At 41.8% G+C, this 19,546-nt stretch overlaps 1 protein-coding gene across 1 annotated transcript; it reads left to right on the top strand.

The window, feature by feature from the left end:
• Window positions 1–2,571: 2,571 nt before the first annotated feature.
• Window positions 2,572–18,873, top strand: LOC133661675 (glycogen phosphorylase, muscle form-like). Its single transcript, XM_062065063.1, has 20 exons — window positions 2,572–2,942; window positions 3,490–3,591; window positions 3,660–3,738; window positions 3,817–3,920; window positions 8,408–8,539; window positions 8,606–8,717; window positions 8,791–8,873; window positions 11,029–11,172; window positions 11,253–11,345; window positions 11,428–11,574; window positions 11,634–11,797; window positions 11,872–11,986; window positions 12,577–12,678; window positions 12,747–12,894; window positions 12,975–13,033; window positions 13,417–13,558; window positions 13,652–13,859; window positions 13,935–14,069; window positions 14,148–14,214; window positions 18,310–18,873. Exons 1-20 carry the CDS (start codon window positions 2,700–2,702, stop codon window positions 18,457–18,459), a joined length of 2,529 nt encoding a protein of 842 aa, XP_061921047.1. The 5' UTR covers window positions 2,572–2,699; the 3' UTR covers window positions 18,460–18,873.
• Window positions 18,874–19,546: the final 673 nt, after the last annotated feature.

Genomic DNA, 19,546 nt, shown 5'->3' with positions numbered 1-19,546 from the left:
ATGTATAATATTGTAGTATAATAATAATAATATATTATGTATAATATATTATAATAATGTATAATATAATGTAATATAATATTGGTTTTCATACAATATGTATTGTCTAAAAGTAATTTTTTTATGAAAAAGAACATTACAATTGTGGTATTTTTATCAAGCTGGAATAATTGATATAAATGTATTTACATTGAGAAGACTGATTTGAGCGTTTTGGGGTTACGGGCTCCTTCACAAAACAAATATAACTTGTTATTCGAGATACCACTGTAGCTTTATTTCTTAGTGGGTGCGCAAAAAATCGTTTCACATCCGAATCGAATCGCGATTCTTATTCATGCCAATTCCAAATTGGCGGGGGACGACCCTTACCCCCCCAAAAAAAACAAAACTGTCCTGCTTCGACGGAACAATACTGGTCCTGGAGTTGTAGGAGACTTCCTTGTGGGATGTGTATATTTGAATTATTCTGAACCAGATCTCATTTTACAACTGCTTGTTTCCTTCATACTACTTCAGTTGCTTTTAAAAGATGTTTAGTTTAGTTTAGTCTTTATTTGAAGGGACAATGCCCAGAAACATTAAGCTCATTAAGCGTGGCGAAGTTGGGAGAGTGGCTGTGCCAGCAATCTGAGGGTTACTGGTTCAATCCCCACCTTCTACGGTCCTAGTCACGACTAGGGCTGCAACAACTAATCGATTAACATTGATTATAAAAATAGTTGGCGATTAATTTAGTCATCGATTTGTTGGATCTATGCTATGCGCAGAGGCAATTTTTTAACTTCTTAAATTTATTTTTAAATGTTTTATTTTTTATAAACCTTTATTTATAAACTGCAACATGTACAAACAGCTGAGAAACAATAATCAAAATAAGTATGGTGCCAGCATGCTGTTTTTTTTCCAATAAAATACTGGAAAGGATATAAATGTAGTTTGTCTCTTTTATCCGATTATTAATCGATTAATCGACGTAATAATCAACAGATTAATCGATTATCAAATTAATCGTTAGTTGCAGCCCTAGTCACGACCTTTGTGTCCTTGAGCAAGACACTTCATCCTTGCTCCTGATGGATCCTGGTTAGCGCCTTGCATGGCAGCTCCCGCCATCAGTGTGTGAACGTGTGTGTGAATGGGTGAATGTGGAAATAGTGTTAAAGCGCTTTGAGTTCATTAAAAAGGTAGAAAAGCGCTATACAAGTACAACCCCATTTACCATTTTAAATAGCTAATTTCCATCTGCAGTCCCTGGCTACCTAAATTAAAGGGATACAAAAATCATGCAATAAAATTATGACAATAAAATCATGCTATAGCAGGGGTCGGCAACCAGCGGCTCTAGAGCCGCATGCGGCTCTTTAGCGCCGCCCTAGTGGCTCTCTGGAGCTTTTTCAAAAATGTATGAAAAATGGAAAAAGATGATGGGAAAAAAAAACATTTTTTGTTTTAGTATGGTTACTGTAGGAGGACAAACATGACACAAACCTCCCTAATTGTTATAAAGCACACTGTTTATATTAAACAGGCTTCACTGATTCGAGTATTTGGCGAGCGCCGTTTTGTCCTACTAATTTTGGCGGTCCGTGAACTCACCTTAGTTTGTTTACATGTGTAACTTTCTCCGACTTTCTGGGACGTGTTTTACGCCACTTCTTTTTCTGTCTCATTTTGTCCACCAAACCTTTAACGTTGTGCATGGAGGCACAAAGGTGAGTTTTGTTGATGTTATTGACTTGTGTGGAGTGCTAATCAGACATATTTGGTCACTGCATGACTGCAAGCTAATTGATGCTAACATGCTATTTAGGCTAGCTATATGTACATATTGCATCATTATGCCTCATTTGTAGCTATATTTGAGCTTATTTAGCTTCCTTTAAGTCCTCTTAATTCAATTTATATATCATGAGACACTATCTGTATGTAATATGGCTTCTAATTTGTTGCGGCTCCAGACAGATTTGTTTTTGTATTTTTGGTCCAATATGGCTCTTTCAACATTTTGGGTTGCCGACCCCTGTGCTATAGCATGTAATCAAATTAAGAAAAGTCATAACTTAGACTTAGATAAACTTTAATGATCCACAAGGGAAATTGTTCAATAAAATAAATAAAATAAAATGCCATTTCATTGACACATACTTAATATACAATACAACCACACCTCATTTACATCATCACACAAAGACAATACATGCTCTTTTTAATAGATCATCGCACGATGGCCCCCCCCCCCCACACACACACCCCCGGATTGTAAATAATGTAAATAATTCAATGTGATTATCTTGTGTGATGACTGTATTATGATGATAGTATATATCTGATAGTATATATCTGTATCATGAATCAATTTAAGTGGACCCCGACTTAAACAAGTTGAAAAACGTATTCGGGTGTTACCATTTAGTGGTCAATTGTACGGAATATGTACTTCACTGTGCAACCTACTAATAAAAGTCTCAATCAATCAATCAAAAAACGAGCCAGTTTTTGGAACGGCTCTTTGAGAGGAACAGCTCCTCCATGTACGGCTCCCTTCGGATCGTTCGCGAACTGCCCTGCAGTAATAAATAGCGGCGCCAGCTTCCTGCCGCCTGCTCGCCAGTGGAGTCTCTAACTGCGTGCAGTTAGCAGGTGACATTATTACGTCTCACACTTCGACAGCCAGACTACTGGAGTCGCCAGCCAACATGTCCAAGCCGCTGACAGACCAGGAGAAGAAGAAACAGATCTCGGTTCGAGGTTTGGCCGGCGTCGAAAACGTCGCGGAGCTCAAAGTCAATTTCAACCGACATCTTCACTTCACGCTGGTCAAGGACAGGAATGTGGCCACCAAGCGGGACTACTACTTCGCGCTGGCCAACACCGTCCGAGACCACCTGGTGGGCCGCTGGATCCGCACTCAGCAGCACTACTATGAGACGGACCCCAAAGTAAGCAACAGTGCCGCAGTTCAATCCTGCACGTACGCGCCGCTGAGGGGAGGGGAGGGGAGGGGCGGGGCGCGCTCACTGGCCTCCACGCTGCAGTGTGCCAGCTGATGCACTCAAACTAAATGAGTGTAGCATTTGTTGCTAACTCTAGCATGCGTGCGTCTGGCTGTCAGACATGTTGGTGCTACCCCGCAGTGCAGCCTGGATGATGCGTTACGTAACGGAGCAGGTCGCCCTCCGCATCCCTCCCACCTCCCACCTCCCAAAATGGCCTCACTGTGAGTGTGAGGCGCTCCACTGCATATTTTCATGTGAGGAAACTAGTGATATCGGACATCCCTAGAGGAAACCCATAATGGCAACTATACATATATTGCATACCTGGTTTTATACAGCAAAAAAACAGTTTGTAATGATGCCTAATGAAGTGATGAGTCTGCGGCTTTTTTCCTGCCAGAAAGAATGTCACACGACCCTTTTTGGGGGCGAACAAACGATGCATATTTGTGTTATTTATATCCTATTTTCCCCCCGCCTCTTCGTGCAGCGGGTCTACTATCTCTCCCTGGAGTTCTACATGGGCCGCACTTTGCAGAACACCATGGTCAACTTGGCCTTGGAGAACGCCTGCGACGAGGCCACCTACCAGGTGAGGCGGGGGAGGAAGTCGAGGCAATGTGTTGTGGATGCTGTGGTTTCACTGTGCTGTCTTCCCAGCTGGGCCTAGACATGGAGGAGCTGCAGGACATCGAGGAAGATGCGGGTCTAGGCAACGGCGGTCTGGGTCGTCTGGCTGGCAAGTCTCCTCGGTGGCCTCTTTGACGGTCTTGTGTCTTGGAAGTTTCTTTGAAGCACCTTTTTGTTCTGTCCTCAGCTTGCTTCCTGGACTCCATGGCCTCTCTGGGTTTGGCTGCGTACGGATACGGAATCCGCTACGAGTTTGGCATCTTTAATCAAAAGATTGTGGACGGGCGACAGGTATGATGGTGGAATTAGAGCTGCTTCGGACACACTGTAGTGCAGGCCTGGCAATTATTTTGACTCGGGGGCCACATTTAGAGAAAAAAATGTGTCTGGGGGCCGGTATATCTATTTTTAGGAACACTAATATAAAACCTCACAATAATGTCTGATTGAATGCTAAAAACGTTATGACAGACCGCCTTAAAAAACGTAATGGAATTTTAAATGTTTCTATGAACGATAAAACACTGAATATTGACAAAATATGAATGTCACACCCCTTTTCGATCGACATATTTTACAATCAAGTGAAACGCAACAAAAATGCAACAAACAGTGAAATATGAACACGATGGGGTACAAAATAAACCCACCTACAATCTGATACATCCGATATTTGCTGAATTCCCCCCAGGGATCAATAAAGTACTTTCTATTCTGTTCTATTCTATTCTATTCTATATATCACTAAGCTTCAGAACTTTGTTGTAAAAAATCTAATTCCCCGTCTGTGGAAACGCTTCCCGCCCACACTGCTTGGTGCCTCGTCTGAGCTGCTGTGACGTAGATCAGTGGTCCCCAACCACCGGGCCGTGGACCGGTACCCAAGAAATTAAATTTAAAAAAAATAATATTTTTTATTTTTTATTTTTATTTTTTTTATTAAATCAACATAAAAAACACAATATATACATTATATAAATATAAATCAATACAGTCTGCATGGATACAGTCCGTAGGCACACATGATTGTATTTCTTTATGCCAAAAAAAACAAAAACGTAGAAGACCATAGTAACTAATTAGATGACCATAGTAACTAATTAGATTACCAAAGTAACTGGTATATCATCCATAAGCGCAGATTCCAACCATAGAAATACTTTGTATAGTTGAAGACTTACGGTCATTAGAAAACATCAGTGCACATCATAATGGCAGCTACACTTTCCATCTTAAAGATCTAAAAAAATTATTTGGGAATGTCCGGCGGGCCAGATTGAAAAGCTCAACCGCATGTGGCCCTCGGGCCTTAATTTGCCCAGGTCTGCTGTAGTGTGTACAACAGTGCTGTTCAAGTAAATAGGGGCCACATTTCTGGACAGTTCTGCTTTTGGTCAATTTATGTTGTCAGAGTTACAGGAGTGCCCTGCTGATTTAATAATAATAATTAGCGTTATTGTCTCAGAGGAGAAATTTGTCTTGGACATCAAGACACAGCGTTTTACATACATACATACATACACACATACAGTTCATCTGACAATACAGTGCGCAGTAGGGGTGTAACGGTACGTGTATTTGTATCGAACCGTTTTGGTACGGGGGTTTCGGTTCGGTGTGGATGTGTACCGAACGAGTTTCCACACGGACATATTAAGTAGCGTACTGCACGTTGTGTAAACAATACTCAAAATGCCGGACATTTGAGGCATTTAAGAAACTCCGCCCTGACAGCTCCGCAAAAGAGGACATGTCCGGTGAAAAGAGGACGTATGGTCAGTCTATCGTAGCATGCTAGCAAAAGAGGACATGTCTGGGCTAGGATAGACTGACCATACGTCCTCTTTTCACCGGACATGTCCTCTTTTGCGGGGCTGTCCAGGCGGAGTTTCTTAAATGCCTCAAATGTCCGGCATTTTGAGTTAGGGTTGCGTGTATTAACAATGTACGTTCAGGGTTAAGAAGGGGTTAAAAACAAAACAAATTGTGCGCGCAGCAGCATTCTTGAGGGAGGGGCAGAGACAGAGAGAGCGAGAGAGTTATGATAAACGCGCATGCGTCGCCAGGCTCTGCTTTTTATCCATAGATTTATCAGATTAAATTTTTTATTATCTATAGCAGGGGTGTCAAAAGTGTGCCCCGGAGGCCATTTGCGGCCCACAGCTAATGTTTTAAAGGCCCACGGCACATTCTAAAAATACTAATAAAATAAACAAAAACATAACAAAAGTGAAATAAGAGCTTAAAGGTGAAATGTAATTTAGAAAAAGTTGCAATGTTGACTAATAAAACAAAGCTGTTTTTTTTTTCTTTCAAACTGTCATTGCTCAAAAGATAATATTGAATCAAAATCAATGTTATTATGAATTATTGACCTATCCAAGGTTCTGATTACTTCACATCAAATATTCCACTAAGAAAAATATTTTTGTTGGAAGATTTTGCAAATTTGGTAAATAAATATCCCAAAAATTTATATTTTGTTGTTTTCTTACTGTACCGAAAATTAACCGAACCGTGACCTCTAAACCGAGGTATGTACCGAACCGAAATTTTTGTGTACCGTTACACCTCTAGTGCGCAGGTATATCAGTTGGTTATGAGATCACACATTACACTCCCCCCGTATTGCACACCTCCCGTATTGCACTATCCCAATATTGCACTCTTTATTATTGCATCCTATTATTACAGTAGTTTTCTGTTAAGTGCTTTGATTGCCAGTGGGAAATCTATACCTGTTGAGTTTGTATGTTGCTGTTCTGTACCGTTTACCATTTGGCATCAACACAATGTCACTGAAGTATGTGGTGTGGGTCACGGGCCACGTACCCTCTATGGTGCGCGCCTGCGCAATTGCGCTCTGCTCACGCGTCGTCTGCGCACAGCAAATTAATGCCGCGCAGGAAATCAAAAATCCCATCTGAACTCTAAACGAAATAAACACATTACAATTTATTCTGTATGATTTTGCAATGCAACCCTGTGAGAGACAGGTGACAACAAGAGTGGCCCCAATGAATAAAACAATCTTTGTCAACACAGTTCAATTATCGTCTGTCGAGACACTTTAAGGACAGGAATTCCATCAATCACTTTATTGAGCAAAACTGTTTGTAACCACACCAAAAACATGAGTAAAAAAACTTTTATCTATAAAAACTGGCAATTTTCTGCCATACAAACCAGGTTTAAACCAACGTTATCATCCGTCGTTTCAACAGCAGCCGCTCGCTCTCTCACCTGCACCAACACAAGCACTCATGGCACTTAGCCAGTGCTGCGTTTATGGCCACACAAAAAGTCGGACAACCCCAACGCCACACAATGTGTAAATGCCAGGTTGTAACACTCTGACTCCTCAATCAGATGTGTGCTTATTTTACTGCCATTTATTAAGAATGTTAATCTAAGGATATTATTCATGACACATTGTCACTAGATTTCCTAAATGCTAATAAAAAGATGTATTTTACAGACAGAAAGTTACAGGAACTAAATGTAATCTCTGAAAGGGGTAACATTTCTTTTAAAGGCAGGACCCACAGCCAGACATACAATACTAGCACATAGGTCATGAAAAACAGGTTTTTTTGTTATTGTCATTGTAAGAGGGCAAAATCACTTATTTCAGAAAATTATTTTAATAAAACATTTAAATTGTTATGATGTCAGGTTTGGGACAGGTACACAGTCTGCACATCTGATGTTGCTCACATGTGCTCCACTGAATGCTCAGGGAGTTTGTGCGTTTGCTCACACACATTAAAAGTTAGAGGGAACATTGGTCACGGGTGATTTTAAGACCCTGCTTCCTTGCGGTCTTGTTGAATATTTATTGAAGGGAGCAAAGGGGCTGCATGCCAATTATTTTACCAGCTCTCTTGATAAGGTTTTAAAGTTGGGTTTTGAGTTTGACAGACAGATTTCCAAACCATGTGGAGATGCCATAACATATGACAGATTCAATGTTTTCAAGGACCTACTACAAAAAAGGCAGTCGAAAATCATTATGTGTAGGGAATCTGCTGCAAAAATGTTAGTCTCACACATTTTGTTTTTTAACTCGTTGGCCACAAGTTGAATAACTCCGTCGATGATGAAAAAGAGAGGACCTAAAATAGAACTTTGAGGAACACCAGTAATCGAAGAAGATAAACAAATGATTTCTGGCTGCATCTGAAGTAAACAAGTTACAGCAACTCCTTCATTACATGAATCAGAAATTATTATTATTATTAAGAATTTAGAAAAAAAATTGTGACTGACAAAAAGGAGTTTTAAACGGAGGCCTTGAAGAATGCAATTATTTATGCAAATCACACATTTGGCGAAATCAGAAACAGGAGAACTCGGGTGTTTTTTTTAATTTGCTGCAAAATCGTTTGTCTCTCCAGTTTTGAACTAAACTCAGGGCTGATATGGTGTCATTCTTGGGCAGGTGAGTAACTCTGGTTGCTATCTGTACCTTGGTGGAATCCTGCAAGGATCACATCTTTGACCTTCTTGGACCTGCCATCATGTCGATATGTATTTGTTTGAAAAAGTACACAACCAACAATAGTTTGTTCAAACACCCTGTGGCATTAGAATGGGCAGAAATATGCATGTAATAAATAATAAAAAAATGTTTTATTTTTAATACATCAATTCACAAAATACACAAACACCAGTCCAAAGTTTGAAGGAGAAAAGGTCTCCAAACTTTAGACTGGTACCTTTTAAAAAATGTTAATGCACAAGGCTTTCTGTGGAGCTAAAGCAACACAACTGCACAGGTGGAGGAGGCCGACGACTGGCTGCGTTACGGCAACCCCTGGGAGAAGGCTCGGCCCGAGTACATGCGCCCTGTCCACTTCTACGGACGAGTGGAGCACACAGCCGACGGCATCAAATGGGTGGACACGCAGGTAAGTGCTTCTGGTAAACAATCAGACTTCCACGATTGATAGGAATGTTTGTTTTTTTGGATCCAGGTGGTCCTGGCCCTCCCGTACGACACCCCCGTGCCAGGATACAGGAACAACATCGTCAACACCATGAGGCTGTGGTCTGCTAAGGCTCCGTGTGACTTCAACCTCCAGGACTGTCAGTCAAACACTTTGCCCTCAAGAATAGCATGAGAAAGTCATTTGCTGTTGTTGTTGTTGCTGCACTATAGTTAACGTTGGTGGCTACATCCAAGCGGTGCTCGACAGGAACCTGGCTGAGAACATCTCCAGGGTCCTCTACCCTAACGATAATGTGAGTATCAGGGCTATTTCTTGCAGTATTAGGCAGTTTCTGACAAAAGCGAGAGGAAGGAAGTAAGTTTGGACGTACTTTAAAGTAGGCTGTATACAGCAGGGCCCCTCAATAGGTGGCCCGCCAAGACTTTTCAACCAAATGTAAACCATTCAGTCTCACTGGAGGTGTTCACTCATGCAGTACTACCTATGCTCTGCAGAAGGCAACAGTGAGGCGCACATATCAGGGTCGTGTATAGAGAGCGTATGGGCAACTAAATGAGAGGTGCTATGTTTGGTTACTAGGACGTGTGCGGCTCTGCCCGGAAGGATGCATTTGCAGTCGATCTGATGTTCGTTTTCCTGACAAAATAAACCAAAATCCATCAGTTTACTACCGCTTGTCTGTCGCGGGGGTGCTGGAGTCTATCCCAGCCGCATTCGGGCGGAAGGCGGGGTACACCCTGGACAACATTCACTCACGAGGGCCAATGTAGTGTTGCCAATCAACCTATCCCCAGGTGCATGTCTTTGGAGGTGGGAGGAAGCCGGAGTACCCGGAGGGAACCCACGCAGTCACGAGTAGAACATGCAAACTCCACACAGAAAGACCCAGAGGCCAGGGATCGAACCCAGGACCTTCTTTATTGTGAGGCACATGCACTAACTCTGCATTGTAGTTCCGCATAAAAAGAAACCAAAATAATAAGTTCAAATATAGTTCTAAATATACAGCGGCTCATAAACTTTGCGTAATACATGCTTTTATTTGGTCAAAGCAGTGTATGTATTATAATAATCATGCAATGTTTAGTGACCAGCGGCTCTCTAGCACGCTCTCGCCAGCAAAATGTACGTTAAAAAAACCGACCAAAAATAAACGTATTACCCTTATTTTGCCAAAATCCTCATTAGGTTTGGACCAACAATTACGGAGAAATTATCACTTTTGTGTGAAGGATGTCAACTGTGGTGTTTGCCTCCAATGTATTGTTTGTAATCACTGCGCTATATATGTCTGTGCTTTTACTTTTGCTATTTTTCATAGGTTTTGCTGTGGCGAGTCATGACTCCCTGATTTCATTGTCACCATATTAACTTGAATACTGAACTAATGCTGCTTTTTATTACAATATTTATTAGTTTAGTTTGGATTATTGGTGACACATGCAGAAAAGGTGCAATTTTGAAGCAAAGTTTTGTCATGCAAAGTGTATTAATTCACTGTCACTGAGAGTGTGATATACCACGTCTCCCATGTGCATGTATGCTTGCTTACCTCACACAAGAAACAGTTTTTATTGGCTATGCACTATCCAGCCTTCCTGGCGAACCTTCACTTCCGGTGTTCTTCTCCTGTTAGGGTTTGCTGCAAACGTAGGCAATTGCTTCCCGCATTTTTGGCGAGTGGCACATCCCCACGCCGCTCAACAGGGCATGTTTACACAACAAACACTCGGAAAACGTTCTTCAACAAAATAAATGTATAATGAGGACGAGCAGTGTAGCTTGGCTGCGGCTTCAAACTGGTACGTAACACGGCGCCCTGTAGTCACATGGGTGCCTTTTGACCAATCTTTGAGGAGATCGCTTTAAATCGGGTTGTCCATACTCTCTCTATACACGACTCCGACACACGTCACAACAAAGCAGCAGACATGCATGTGAAATGTAAAGAAACATGGTGCTAATACCAAGTCTTAAAATAAAGGTACACATTAAAAATTGGACATTTGAAATAAGCTTTTCCCAAAAAATGCAGTACAGCGCTCATGTTTTTACTTTCTGACATATCAAGTATGTTTTAAAGGAATATACCAAACCTGCAACTCCAAACCCCAATACTCAGTGAATGAGTGATGGATTCTCAGTTCTTTGCAGCGCTTTGAGGGTCTAGAAAAGCGCTTTATAAATCTAATCCATTATTATTAGCATGTGTTGCAAACTATCTAGAATCGATCATAGTGTTTAGTCATTTCCAGTGAATAGTCCTGTACAAGCTGTACACTGACTACTCTATCCAAGTTTACTTTTTTTTATTGTATTGTCAATTGAAGAGAGAAATTTCAAGATGCTGTCTGGTTGCATTAGCGCTTATAAAATGGGAGCACAGAGAGACAATTGTTCCCATGCAATGATTTGATGATTGACAAGAATGTTGTGTGTTACATCAGTTCTTCGAGGGCAAGGAGCTTCGTCTCAAGCAGGAGTACTTTGTAGTCGCCGCCACGCTTCAAGACATCATTCGGCGATTCAAAGCTTCCAAGTTTGGCTCCACCGAGTTTGTGCGCATGGATCTGTCGGCGCTGCCCAAAAAGGTGGGGTCAAAAAAAGGAGGGGGGGGGGGGGGGGTTGTTTGTGAGGACATGGGGGCGGTCACGTTCTTTGTGTCTGCTAGGTGGCCATCCAGCTGAATGACACACATCCTGCTTTAGCCATCCCTGAGCTGATGAGGATCCTGGTCGATGTTGAGAAACTCCCTTGGGAGAAGGTTTATAAACTTATTATTATATAGAACATTGGCAGCTTATATCGACCGTTTAAGTAGTCCACTTAGACTCTCTGTCTGTCAGGCGTGGGACATCGTGGTGCGTACATGTGCCTACACCAACCACACCGTTCTGCCTGAGGCCTTGGAGCGCTGGCCGGTGGATCTCTTCCACAACCTGCTGCCTCGTCACCTGGAGATCATCTACGAGATCAACAGGAGGCACCTGGAGGTACAGCATTTCTGGCTTTGTCTCTTTGCCGTCGTCATCATCACGGCCTGTGCTTCCAGCGCATCACTAAGCTCTATCCCGACGACGCTGACCGCGTACGCCGCATGTCCCTCATCGAGGAGGGGGACGTCAAGAAGATCAACATGGCTCACCTGTGCATCGTGGGGTCGCACGCCGTCAACGGAGTAGCCCGCATTCACTCTGAGATCATCAAAAGCACTGTGTAGGGCCTCTCGTCTGTGCTTGTTCGTGTGCGCTTGGTAAACAAATAACCAATCTTTGCTGTGACTCGGGCAGCTTCAAGGATTTCTACAACATGGATCCTCACAAGTTCCAGAACAAGACCAACGGCATCACACCGAGGCGCTGGCTTCTTATGTGCAACCCAGGACTAGCCGATGTCATCGCCGAGGTGTGTGGAGATACGATCGATAATTATCTGATAATGTTATAGTGAAATTGACAGAAATAGGAACTTGTTAGCCTTCAGTAATGTTTCCCTCTCTAAAAATGTTGATAATGTTGGACTTTTATTGCTGATCTGATCACTCCTATTGTCCACTATTCTGTGTCAGTTTATTTGGTCGCCCTCTAGTGGTAGCTTTGAGCATTGCAGTGTCACGTCCACTGAAATGACAGCTAGTGGCCTCCTTTACAATGGTTGAGTTGATTTCCAACATTGAGGGACATCACATTTTTGCACAATTCAAGTCCAAAAAGGAGTAGGAAGAAGCAGAGCTTATTTAATCTTAGTTCACTGTTTATTTCAAGACTTCACCAGGTGACAAATGCATGTTTCAACTTTTAAGTTATAAAGTTAAAGTCTCAATGAGTGTCACACACACACACACACTGGGTGTGGTGAAATGTGTCCTCTGCATTTGACCCATCCCCATGTTCACCCCCTGGGAGGTGAGGTGAGGGGAGCAGTGAGCAGCAGCGTGCGCTGCGCTCGGGAAATATTGACTGACTTTGATTTTGGGTTTTGACCACCTTCTTCAGAGAATTGGCGAGGACTACATCAGAGATCTTGACCAGCTGAAGGGGCTTCTGGACTTTGTAGACGACGACGCTTTCATCCGCGACGTCGCCAAAGTCAAACAAGTAAGATCCCCAATAAGACAGTTGTTTTGCTGCCAGTCAAAAACTGCCATGTCTTTTCTGGGCTGCAGGAGAACAAGATCAAGTTTGCCGCCCACCTTGAGGAGCACTACCGCGTGAAGATCAACGCCAGCTCCATGTTCGACGTGCAGGTGAAGAGGATCCACGAGTACAAGCGGCAGCTGCTCAACTGCCTGCACATCATCACGCTCTACAACCGTGGGTGCTTTTTTTTCAGCCAGATGGCAGCAGCTTGAAGAGGATCTGAACATCTTCCCTGTTTTTATGTTCACTTGCAGGCATCAGGAAGGAGCCCAACAAACCTTGGACCGCGAGGACCGTCATGATCGGAGGAAAGGTAATATTGTTCTCTAAAAGTAAAAGTTGAGACACAGTAGATGTTTGTCGTAATAAATATGATTAGAACATTTTAACATTATGTTTGTGTTCAATTACAGTAACTGTTTATCCTAAACACTCCTGCCACTTCATTTTACACACTGTGGCATTTTTAAATGTTTTTTCCCCCCTTTGGATGTATACCACAATAATATCGTAAAGTAAGATTTTGATATTGTTCCATCCCTAGAGAATACTAATGAATACTAATAGCATGGTAGGACAATACTACTAGGGTGGTAGGAGAATACTAATAAGATGGTAAAAGAATACTACTAGGTAGAAGAGACAGTGGGTGACTTGGACAGGAAACATGCATTAGCTTTATAACTCTGTGTCCAGGCGGCGCCAGGTTACCACATTGCCAAGCTGATCATCAAGTTGATCACATCAATCGGCGACGTGGTCAACAACGACCCAGTGGTGGGAGATCGTCTCAAGGTCATCTTTCTGGAGAACTACAGAGTCACTCTTGCAGAGAAAGGTGAAGAAAGCATTCCGGCATATTCACGTCACACATTTATTTATAAAAAAAAAAAAAAAAAAGGTTTTTGACGAAATCTGCCGAACTCCACAGTCATCCCAGCGGCTGATCTGTCCGAGCAGATCTCCACGGCCGGCACCGAGGCGTCCGGCACGGGCAACATGAAGTTCATGCTGAACGGCGCCCTCACCATCGGCACCATGGACGGCGCCAACGTGGAGATGGCGGAGGAGGCCGGCGAGGAGAACTTCTTCATCTTTGGCATGAGAGTGGATGACGTGGAGGCTCTGGAGAAGAAAGGGTGAGGAAGGGGATTTCCTAATCATGGACTTTACTTCCTGGTGTGTTAACTAAGCTCGACATGTTGCTTGTGCAGCTATGATGCGTTGGCGTACTACAACCGCATCCCTGAGCTGAAGCAGGCTGTGTCTCAGATAGCAGGAGGCTTGTTCAGCCCGCACCAAGTGGACCTTTTCAAAGATCTGGTTAACATGCTGATGCACCACGACAGGTCCTGGCCCTTTCAGTTTTTTCAATAGTCCAAAATATCTATCATAAATAACTGGGTCTGGGTGGACTTTGTTTGCAGGTTCAAGGTGTTTGCAGACTACGAGGCGTACATGGAATGTCAGGAGAAAGTGAACGTACTCTACAAGGTCAGTGAATGTATCAACAGTTCTTTAATTCCAAGGCTTTGTCCAGGACATTTCTAAGCCAGACAGCCCGTGTCTTAATTATGTACTACCACTTAGGGCCTGATCTACTAAGATGCAAAGAACAAGTGCCGAATAGCATGTGCAAACTGTAAAATTGTGTGTTATTAGTGGGTGTCTTGCAGGAGATCTACTAAAACCGTGTGCAATTAAATGCAAAAGTAGTGCAGACCACCATATTTAAATGAGGATTTTTTAACCTGGCTGTCATCATAGAGACACTCATTTCCCATCTAAATTCATGTTGTCATGCTCTCCTACCTGTGCTGTTTTGCAACGTTTTTGAACATGTAGCACACGTCTCGAAAGTGTGATGTGGAAATGCAATGCATTGTGGTTCTTGCTTGTGTCTGAATAGCTTTTTTAAATGGCTGAATGCAGGACTCAGTCCTAAAGTTGTGTTCTTTTAACAAGTTCATGGTGCAAACATGCGACATAATTAACTGCCACAATGGTTGTCATGATCTCTTCATAAAAAAAATATTTGGGATTTGACAAGTGGTAGAAAATGAATGAATGAATGCATGGATAAATGGATGGATTGTCTCATTTCCAGCGTAGAAGCAAAGCCAAGGAAGTCCGGTTAATGAGCTAATAAAGCGACAATAATTAGCCTGGACAGTAGCTGTGAGATGATTAAACATCACTTTTAACGCCATCACCTGGTACATGTTGGTGTGTTTATGGCATTTTCACACTGGTAGGTTTGATTCAAAGCCGGTTTTATTCTGTTGCGCATGTAGCTTTTAGTAGGCTGTTGGCATTAGCTGCTAAACTATCTGCGGGTTAAGAAAAACTTATAGTATTTAGGGGGAAAAAGCAATACCCTTATTATATACAGAGTACTGGTATTTTTCGGTACCAGTTCCTAATTGGATCAGTCCAGAAAGACCGTTAAAATTCTGGACTAATGACTAATCCAGCTGATCGTCATCATTTTGACACGGTGTCATATTCGGTTCAAGTGACGCTACTAAGCACGGGTAGTTGATAATCAGCTTTGAATAATCACAAATAAAGCAACACCACACCAAAGTTTGTAACACAACATTTCTTCCGAGTCCCCAAAGTCTCGCACGCGAATAATAAAAATGTCAGTTTGAAGCGAACACCATTTAACATATGACAGCAGCTACGGCGCTTCATCAGCCTGACAGGCCAATATTAATCCAGTCAAACATTTGAAATAATCCCTGGGTTTTTTATTTCTATAATACACACACGACACAGACACAAATATGTCAACACTGGCCTCCGGTCCGTCACTCAAATAGGTTTGTATGCAACATAAACACGAATAACAATTCCTATTGTTAAAAAATGCACACCCACCTAACATGTTAATTGATTTTATTGATTTATATTAAATATTTATTATGAGATCATGTTAAAGGTCTGTGAATACACATGAATACTATGCATTGTTATTCAATTCGAACAACTGTATTAGTCCCTCAAGAAGCAAATTTGGAGCAGCAGGTTGTCCTACACATGGCCCACAATAAAGTCAATAACTACATAAACAGTACAACAATACAACCCTCTGAAGAATTTAAAAGTTTAAGAGTCTGAGTGCAGAGGAGACGAATAATTTGGAAAAGCGATTTGTTTTACACCTAGAAAGGGCATAACATCGCCCTGAAGGCAACAGACAATTCACCTGCAAGGACATTGCTCAGGGAGGCTAAAATGCTCTTTGCTTTTCAGAAGATTTGCTGGTTGCAGAAGAAGTTTAAGTCTCTTAGTTTTACTCCGGTAATTTTAGAGCAAGACTTAACAATACTAGTCAGGCTGTTTTATTATTTATTTATTCAGTCTTTAACTGAAAGACAGTGAAACCAACAAATGAAAGAAAAACACATCCATCCATTTTCTGCCGCTTGTCCCTTTTGGAGTCGCGGGGGGTGCTGGAGCCTATCTCAGCTGCATTCGAGCGGAAGGCGGGGTATACCCTGGACAAGTCGCCACCTCATCACAGGGCCAACACAGATAGACAGACAACATTCACACTCACAAGACTCTCAAATGCTTGATAGAAACAACCGAGTATATAGTATGATATTATTATTTATGACTTTATTACTATTATTTTAAATGTTATTATAGGGACAAGCGGTAGACTATGGATGGATGTATATAGTGAGTGTAATTAATAGAAACACAGTGATAGATCTGTGTGGTCTTTACATAACTGCATTGCACCTTGTACGATTAACTTGTTTAAGACCTAAAAAGCAGGTGTTGATAAAAGACTTCCCTGCTGTGAGAGGCGATATCATGATGTTGCCGGTGGGTGCACAACCTCTTATGCTAACACAAAATGCATATGTTCACATCTTTATTTGCACAAATTACCTGTATGGTAATTAATATACATACCTAAACCCTTGTCATAGATCAATAACTGAGAAGACTTTAAATATTTCCCAAACTAATGCAAAGTGTATTTCAGACTTGAAATGTATTTAGTTTGACATAAAGTACTGTTGACTTACATCTCTTTCTGATGTAAAATTCCAAGGTTTTGCATATACCCAGAGAGCCTTTACCGACTTGGCATTCCGAAATGTTTCACCTGTGTAAAAACTAACTCTGACGATCGAGATACGGGACAAATTCGTCAACTTGCTCAAATGTGGCAAGCTTTTGGAACAGGGTGCAGTTTGTTTCACTACGATCCATTTTAATCCAGTTAATTGCTCTCTTACAATACCGCTGTTAGAGTACAGCCATGTAAACAAAAACTTTGTCCAGCAACAATGGCTAGCCAGTCCCCACAATGCTATATCCTATAATCTGTACCACCCTTACTGCAATACAGAATCCCAGTCTAGACAACCAAACCTATTTTTAGCATGCTGAAGATGCACTCTAAGAGACTGCACGACAACACCAGCAGTAACTGCGATAGCGCACTGGAATGAAAATGCATGTTGCAATAACTTGTTTTTTTCCCTATATAGGCGTTATAGCCAACATATGAAAAAGGAACACCTTTATTATAAACAAAAAAACACCAGCAGACATTGTTTTGGTGTCTCCAAATCAGTCCTTAATTTATCAGTATAAAAATAGAATTTCTGGACAGACGATTTGCTAGAAATATGTCGATCGTCAACATGAGCACGGAAGAGTCTCTCTTCCCGGGTGACATATTGTAGCTATCGCCTTCTTCTGAATGCAGCAAGGCCGTTTGTGTGTAACTTTGCTAGTTAATTAAGTTAAAGTACCAATGATTGTCACACACACAGACTTTGTGTGGTGAGATTACGCTCTGCATTTGACCCATCACCCTCACCCCCTGGGAGGTGAGGGGAGCAGTGAGCAGCAGCGGTGGCCGCACCCGGAAATAATTTTTTGCACGCACATTCCAAACGCGCTAAATATAGGCACAAAACAGCGGCTGCTAAACGGTTTCAATTGGATAAATCACACTGAGTGCTAAATGATTATATTTGTGTCTCCTCTTCCTACTATTGTGGGCGTTCAGATGATCATGAATACAGACAAGCTAGATGGATTTCCTTCCTTATTTCACTCATTCATTAGAGACAATCCTCTGCGCACAAGGTTAGTTTGCGCTATCAAGTTTGCATATGTTTAATACATGCAAATCTTTTAGTATAACATCGTTTTGTGTGCATACAGGTGCAGTACTGCAAAATGCATTGCACGGCAAGTACTTGGACATTAGTACACTTCAATAAGTAATATACTGTGTACTTTGTTCTTGAGGGCAATGATTTTGACAGTGTAGTGTCCCAAATTCATTACGGTACTTTCTTTGTCCTCTCTCCTTTTTTAATTGTGAGTTGCAACCATTCGTCTAGTCTCTCTCTCCTTCAGCTATGTAGCTAAGATGGCGACTATTGGGGCTGATTTATGGGCAATCGCTGCACACTCAACCTTTTGCAACATGTGGTTACTGGTAGTGCACTGCATTTTACATCTCTGTATGAGTATCGCTGTTTGGATGGACCCACCCATCCCATGCCATGCTCAGCCTCATCCTGTTTTTTTGTGTGTTTTTTTGGCCAGAACCCTAAAGAGTGGACCAAGATGGTGATCCGGAACATTGCCGCCTCTGGTAAATTCTCCAGCGACCGCACCATTTCCCAGTACGCCAGGGAGATCTGGAACATCGAGCCCAGTTTGGAGAAGCTGGGTGCCCCAGATGATCCCCGCTAAAGTGCACGTAGACTCCCCCAGCCCCGCCCACTTCTAACGCACCCCCAAACCCCTGCGCAGTTCTTTATAAAGCTTGTTAGCATTCACTGTGTAGCACTAATCCATGTATTCAAACATGAGTTGTGAATGCGTTTGGGACCACATTGCCTTTCCCTGCCCATTATGCCTGAAAGCCTTTTAAAAACAGTCCAGAACGCCGAGTGTACTCCACTGTGATGTGTCTACTGTAGGTCTTCCATGGAGGACGACGTGATTTCCTGCTGTCTTCTGGTGTCCCTCGTTTAATGCATGTGGCTGTCTGTCCCTCACACACGTGACTCTGTTAGACGTGTGTGTGTCTGTATTTAATCCCAGTACTGTAATACTAAACTGTCTCTTGGTCAATAAATGACAAAACTAGTCGACATATGTAAATTATGTCTTGGTTTCTTTAGAATCTAAAAAAAAACAAACACAATTGGTGCAGTCGGACAACCCCAATCCTAACCCCAATCGGGCTGTGCAGGTGGAGCCAATGAATCAATTAACATATTCCCTGCCCACTGCCCAGTGATTGACAGTTGTCAGTCAATGTATGACTCCTCCTCTCCCACCTTCCCTGTTTGTCACATCAAACTATTGGAGGTCTTACCTGATCCCACACCCAACACCACGTTTGTTGAGGCTGCTCATCACTCCGACATGGATTGCAGCGCTTATGGTAAGCTTGTACAATTTTTTTTTTTTTTTTTTTTTTTTTCACTGTTGTGTATATATATATATATAGGTTTCAATGAATGAAGTTTATTTTATATATATATATATGTGTATATATATATATGTGTATGTATGTATGTATATATATATGTGTATATATAAATATATATATATATGTGTATATATATATATATATATGTATATATATGTGTGTGTATATATATATATGTGTGTGTGTATATATATATATATGTGTGTGTGCTTTGAATAGAATTATGGAAGTGTGATGTTTTATTATATACAGTTTGTCTTAAAAATATGCCATATGATGTTTTTATTTTTTATGGCTTTATCTTAAATACAGTATCAATTTGACATCTCTAAATTGCAT

Source organism: Entelurus aequoreus, linkage group LG12 (genome assembly GCF_033978785.1).
Source record: "Entelurus aequoreus isolate RoL-2023_Sb linkage group LG12, RoL_Eaeq_v1.1, whole genome shotgun sequence".
NCBI classification, from domain to species: domain Eukaryota; kingdom Metazoa; phylum Chordata; class Actinopteri; order Syngnathiformes; family Syngnathidae; genus Entelurus; species Entelurus aequoreus.
Note: the sequence above shows the minus strand (reverse complement) of the source record. Positions and strands in the feature narration are given on the sequence as shown.

What these genes read in the sequence shown, in the direction of transcription:
- LOC133661675 (XM_062065063.1), top strand. Translation starts at nt 2,700, where the DNA reads ATGTCCAAGCCGCTGACAGACCAGGAGAAGAAGAAACAGATCTCGGTT. An exon ending in TCAACAGGAGGCACCTGGAG is followed by an intron (nt 11,575 to 11,633) that starts GTACAGCATTTC and finishes CTGTGCTTCCAG; the next exon opens with CGCATCACTAAGCTCTATCC. An exon ending in TAGCCGATGTCATCGCCGAG is followed by an intron (nt 11,987 to 12,576) that starts GTGTGTGGAGAT and finishes CACCTTCTTCAG; the next exon opens with AGAATTGGCGAGGACTACAT.